General features: G+C 37.4%; 2 protein-coding genes across 3 annotated transcripts in view; one reads left to right on the top strand and one right to left on the bottom strand.

Moving 5' to 3' along the window:
- scamp5a (secretory carrier membrane protein 5a) overlaps window positions 1-4295 on the top strand; it is a gene marked incomplete at its 5' end in the record, with an annotated part of 8604 nt that extends 4309 nt beyond the window's left edge. Inside the window, 2 exon segments of the mRNA XM_014021515.1 lie at window positions 792-909; window positions 1045-4295. Coding sequence (XP_013876969.1) covers window positions 792-909; window positions 1045-1233 — 307 coding nt within the window.
- A 254-nt stretch (window positions 4296-4549) lies between these two features.
- LOC106526824 (ubiquitin-conjugating enzyme E2 Q2) overlaps window positions 4550-6563 on the bottom strand; it is a gene marked incomplete in the record, with an annotated part of 18822 nt that continues 16808 nt past the window's right edge. For both annotated transcript variants that reach the window (XM_014021510.1, XM_014021511.1), the window contains 1 exon segment: window positions 4550-6552.

The raw sequence follows: 6563 nt of genomic DNA, 5'->3' as shown, positions 1-6563 counted from the left end.
ATATATATACAGTGTATATAACTTCAGACCTTGTCCAGAATTAAACTTCAAGCTGGATAGAGCTCGCACTGGAGCACCTTGTAATCGTTTGTAGTCATCATTTACCCAGAATGCTTTGTGGCATAAATAATGATAATATCCATGTGACAACATATTTACTTTTTTTAAACTAAACAGCCTACAGTATACTTACAGTCTTGATCTTATAGTTTAAGTTAATGTTTTTCAAATAAACTTTAATGTTTGAACTAGTCGCAGTTCCCATTAAAACTGCCATCAACTCTTGCAGTCCTTGTTGTCTGTTAGCAAACTATTTCCTAAACCACTGAATGCATTTCAATGAAATGTTCAGTGTAGTCACTGAATATACATTTGCAACAAATTCACTTTTGGAGTCAACCCATGTGGCTGACTTTTAGAAACACAAAATGTGCTAGAGTTCAGTCTGTTTTTGCAGATATTGAGCTATGACTTGGTGTGGTAGTAGCTGAGAGTCATCCCTAACACGTACTCTGAACACATCTTGCACCTTTGAGATCTCCTGTCAGTTCTCAACATAACATTAGACAAACTCTGCTATGAAAAGATGCAGGAGTTTCTTCAAGCTATGCTAGGATCAATTAGCCTTTTAATTAAAGTTGCACCATTTTTTTATCCTTGTGTGTTAGATGTGTGTACTGATTACCAGATGTTTACCAAATAATCAATGTTTCCATAAAAACTTACAATTTGATGTTAGCAGTGTTTTCAGTGCTAAAATGTATTAAGATGCAGATTTTTTTTCTTCTCAGTGGTTGGTTGGCTACCATCACCTTCTTCAGCACCAACATCGGATCAGCCGTAGTGATGCTGATCCCCACCATCATGTTCACTGCGGTGGCTGTGCTCTCCTTCGTCGCCCTGTCAAAGGTGACTGTTTAGTCTCTGCTTTGATAAAGCTGAGGAGCAGAAGATGTGGTCCTTGTTATATTGTTCACATTAACACCTATTAAACATTGCATCTTTTTGAACGAACAGTGATTTTTATGTGCTGTAATTTTGCAGGTTCATAACTTCTATCGTGGCAGCGGCGGCAGCCTGGGTAAGGCCCAGGAGGAGTGGGCCACGGGGGCCTGGAAGAACCCACACGTCCAGCAGGCAGCTCAGCAGGCGGCGATGGGGGCCGCGCAGGGAGCCATGCAGCAGAACCAGTACTCGGCAGCTCCCACCTACAACTACGACGACCCTATGTAGGACAGACGAGGGGCGGCGGGGGGAGGGGGTCCGACAGCAGAGAGCTAAAAAGGGATCAATTAACAAACACGACTCAGAATTAGGTGCCCTTCATTTTAACACAGATGAATTTCAAACAGAAGAAGAGAGCTGGAAATGTCCTTTAATCAGATAAACGCCTAGGGTTGAAAAACTTCACACTTCAGTCATAAAACAAACTCTTGTTTTGCTGCCCTGTGTGTGTTTATAGTTATTATTTATATTCTGTGACAAACTAATTTCCTGAGCCTCAGTTTCTTCAGGTTTGTTCGTGCTTTCATCAAGCAGCACTTTGTTTGATGTGGTCAGCTTTAACAGCTACATGGCTAAACGTGTGCAGTCTTTTTGTAGCTTTGAAGCTAACAAAATGTGTAAATGTGTCAGTTTTTAATCAACATTCAGCAAGCAGGTTACACATGAAAAACACCAAGATAAACCTTTAAGAAAAACCTCCCTCTCTAGTAGTTTGGATTTCTCATAATTCTTTTATTCACCTATTTTTTTTTTGGCAAAAATCAAACGCTTCCAGTAGCAGCTGGTTATGTTATAAACTTGCTTAGCTTAGCTTAGCTTAGCATAAAGAAGATATAAATCTTGGTTTTATTCACAAACAACATAAACACACAGCAGTCCTCATTCTGTGACAAACATCTTGTTTCTTCACATTTCTTTTTGTTAAATAAGTACTTTCTTCTGTTTCAAGTGCTAAGCTAAGCTGCTAGCGGTAGCTTTATTTATCCTACAGTTGCGAGAAACCATGGGACTTTGACCACTAAGAGAACAATTAAAGCTTGAGACATGTTTTATTACTATACATTTATCATCATTTGTAAAGAAAAAGCAGCTTTTGTTTGGTGACCTGTCCGTTTGTTTTGTGTTCTTTATATTCTCAGGAAAGAGTTGTCTTTTTAGCCCAATAAGGCGTCAAGTTATTGGGTTTTTGTCTCTTACTTTTCGTTGCTCATATATTAAACTATTAAGGATTTAGTTTTTGTCTTTATATATATTTATTGGTTATAGGGTGAGCTGAGATTTCCGTTTGAGGAATTTTTACAATGTTTTAGGTGAAGCACAGGCAGTGTTTAGGGTCAAATTCATTGGACAAACATTCCAAATCAATGCTGTAAAGGTGAAAATAAAATAAATAAACAGCTGCAGGCTTGATAAACAGTAAATAATCTTAATATTTGTTGTAGGTGGTTACAGTTTTGTATGAAGTGATGGTTGTTTCCCTTCCCCTCCTCCATGTGGTCGCTTCAGCGACCACTCGTTTCTAACGTTCAGGCCTTACAGTCGTGTGTCATTTTGTGGCTGTTGGTGTTTTTCTCCATGAATCAGTGTAACGTTAAAGAAAATAGAATATTAAATTGAAGCCAACTATATTATTTACAGAGCAAACTAGAACGAGAGGACACATTATGTGCAGCCCCGATGAGGCTTCAAGAGTTATTAGAGTTTTTTGAGTCCTATCATTTAGTAGATGGTTATTCCAGTAAAACACAGTATTAGACTCAAAACAGACGTGATCATATGTATCTGAATGCTCATTGTTTCAAAGTTTGTGAGTCGTCTTGTCTGACTGTGACGATGTTGTATTTAATAGGCTGTTTCTCGTTTTTACTCTTTCAGTTTTTATTCGTTTCCTTATCGACCGACCTGTTTTAATTTTTCTTGTGTATTTTGAATAGTGCGTGAGTGAAACTGAAGCACATGTTCGTTGTGTGTTTCCATGGCTGAGGTCAAAATTGTTTAAATGAAATGTACCATTCTTTGACATCTGGTGCAAACTTACTTCAAGGTGAACTCAAAGTGCAGCAATACTAACGTTCTACAGAAAATGAGTCTTTCAGTGAACAAAGGAACAGCTCAAACCTTTTGAAGTGAGGTTCCGTGGAGAGGTTATGAGCAGTTAATATCTCACCTGTTGTAAACAAAACAACAAAATCTCCTATCACCAATCTGTCCTATCTGTCTATCACCAAATATGAGCGCAGTATGTGTAAAACTGACAGAATTAAATATATTTTTTGAATTTTTTAGGGTTAATAGTTCATAAATGTACAGCTTATAACTTTGAGCTTTATTAAATCTAATCACAGGTTCCTGAGATGTTTTGCTAACACAGACAAACATGATGACCCACCTTCCATGGTGTAGTAAAACCTGAATAATTCAAAAGTGACATTAAAGGTTTGTAAAATAGCGTTCGCATAAACCGCTGTGAAAATTTTTCAGATTGTAGTTTTAAAACAGCAGCTATACCAATTGCTCTTGGCTTCGCTCAGACTAGCCATTAGCTCATCAATCTAAATGAGCTGTTTTAAGACGACAGCAGACCCACTTTAATCTTGGTCCCGCTAACTAGCTGTTAGCTCCTTAAATGAGTCAGAATTAAATCCCATTTCGTCAAATTTAAATGTTTCAAAAAGCCATCTACAGCAGGTAAGATACTGACTGGTCATGACTTCTCCACCGAACCCTACTTTTCAAAAATCTGAGCTGCCGCTTTGACAGTTCCAGGTGAAGTGTTCCAAAATGAAAAAGTTCAAGTTCAAGTACAGAGTTTGGTTTTAAAACATTTTCACCAGCAGATGCACACAGTAATACTCTGTCCACACATCTGTTAGTAAATCTGAATCGTTTTGTACGTTTAGTGTGAACCGTTGCACACACACACACACACACACACACACAGGATGGTGTCGTGATGCTGACGGCTGTGTATTTATAGCGTAGCAGGAACTGCAGTTCATCTTTTCATTTTCACGTGGCTGTATCAAAGCTTCTGAAAGACTTTAACTTTCTCCACACATGTACTGTACTGTATGTAGTATGAAATGTATTATCATGTACTATAACAGAAGTAGTTATGAGTAATATGAGGCAATGCCATGGATAAACACTTATTAGGAACATGCTGTATTTGGGTGAAATATATGTTTGCAGGGAGTTCTGTCTCTACAAGTGACGAGAAATACATGTTTGTGTATTACTTTTGTATTATTTGTTCTTATCCTAATAGATATTAAATAGTTCTTGTTGCGTCCTGTTTTTGCTTCTTTTAGAAATAAGAGAATATTTCTTTTCGAGAAAACCAGATGTTAGAAACTTCTATTTAAACACTTCACAAAATGCACATTATAGCTGATTTGTATTAAACTATTCAAGTGAAATAATAAAACCAAGACATCCAGCAGATTATGTGGTTGTTTTATAGCAGCAGTTCTCAATATTGGAATAAGGTTGAAGTTTTCTTCTACAGAAACGAGATTCTGTTAAAAAGACGAGAGCAATATTATTTTAAAATTCTTTATTCATAAACTTGATGCAAGTTTACAAATTACTGTACATGGTCAAAGTTTCTTCAAATGGAAAACTGGAAAAACAGAAATCAAAGTGAGCCAAAATAATAATAATAATAATTGTGTGAATCTGTTGACAGAAAAATGAGCTGATAATTGAGTCAATTAACAATTTTTTTCCCCTCTAACACTCAAGTCCAGTTAGAGAACACATTTTTACATTTCCTGTCATCACTTTTGGCATTTCAGATGCTTTATTCAGGATGAAAAAAAAATACTTTGCGAACACCGGCCTGTCGTCAAGTTGGTTGCTTCCCCTCTCAAAAAAAACGCGACACATGTAGCAAACAGCAGAATATGAAACCAGAGCACAGATAAATAGTTTTATTCCTGATTTGAAAAAAAAAAATCAGCTCACGTGTTTCCCCGCAGATGCAAACTGTTTACACTAAAACTGGGAGTAAACAAAAACACTACGGTAGATACTGAGGTCATCAAGCGGCTGCAACCCCACATCTTATTTTGAAATCTCTTCTACTTCCATTATTTCAATTACAGAAAAACAAAAGGAGAGGTGCAACAAAGATCGTGTCTTGTTTTCAGACATCAGATGAGGGCGAATTAGTTGATGAGTTAATCCTAAAAACAACCTCTTCCTATGTGTTGTGGATTACCTGAGTTGTCGTTCAGACAAACTTTTGCAGACAGTGTTGACAAACTGCAAAAAGAGCCGTCGGAGTGATACAGTGTGTGTCCTGTGGTGTGGAGGGGAGGCAGCAGTACTCAGAGTACTGCAGTATATTGCATTACTGAGGTTAAGTGTGGTTCGATACTGAGAAACACTGAAAACACACAGAAGTGGAAATTCCCTACAGTTTAGCCTCAAATAGATTTAAATGGTGGGCAATAAAATTAATCTTTGTGTATATTTTACTTTTAAAAGGCTCCAGAAGTTGGAGGGAGGGGGTTAAAAGTAAAAACTGGTCCCGTCCTACATCCCAAACAGGGGGTTCTGATCCTTAAACCGGTTCTGTTTCGGTGCTCCTACAATGTCAACACTGTACTTGATGAACAAAAAGAACAGAAATTTAAAATTCCCAGCAACAAAAACAACATGTTGCACATCATCCCTGCAACATTTTAGCTTTATTTATTTTGTATCTGGGAACCTTCGTTTAAAATTTAGTTTCTCACCAATAACGCTCCAATATGCCTGATGAATACATTAAAGTCATGAATGGAGAGTCTGACTGCAGCGCTTTAATGAACGACAGAGCTGCAGAACATTAACAGAGTAATCCAGTTTTAGACTCATTAAAAAAACAACAACACAGGCACGCTTCATGTGAGAAAGATGACGTGTTCGCTGTAAAAACAGGCAGACTGATGAGGAACTCTGAGTTCTTACTACCTCGGATTATTTCCTATTTAAAGTCTTATCCAGCACTTCTGCTGAACCGACTAGCTGAAATCAAATAACAGGTGAGACGTGACGCCTGCAAAACATGCTGTTAATGTTGACGACAAACCAGCCATCAACCTCAAAATATAAAAACATTAGCACTTGCAGGAGGGTGATTAAAAGAAAAAGGCAAGGAAAGAGCCTTTTAGCTTCAACTGTTAAAAACACGCACACATTATATAATCAGCTGATGTTTCTAAATCCTGATCAAAACTGCAGCGTCTTCAGATTGTGGCCAAATGTTGGTTTTAATAAGAACTAAAAGATCTGGGGCAGCAGGACATTTTAATTTTCAGATGAACGTAAGAAATCGGCATCTTTTTATTGCCTAGAATGTTCAAATAAGAAAGAAAAAAAAAGAAGTCAAAACAATTCCTCTAAAACAATAAATGCATGTATGTACCTGTCAATGTTTAAAGAAAACAAAACAAAAATGATCACAGTCAATTAAAAACAGGTGCAATGAGGTGCCTTTTCAAGAGCTTCAGCTTTTAAAATTCCCGCGTAACGAGGAGGGGGAAACTGAGGGGGATCATTCTGTTTCCCCC

The sequence above is a fragment of the Austrofundulus limnaeus genome, unplaced genomic scaffold (genome assembly GCF_001266775.1).
Source record: "Austrofundulus limnaeus strain Quisiro unplaced genomic scaffold, Austrofundulus_limnaeus-1.0 Scaffold296, whole genome shotgun sequence".
In the NCBI taxonomy this organism is placed as follows: domain Eukaryota; kingdom Metazoa; phylum Chordata; class Actinopteri; order Cyprinodontiformes; family Rivulidae; genus Austrofundulus; species Austrofundulus limnaeus.
This window is presented reverse-complemented; position numbering and strand designations above follow the sequence as displayed.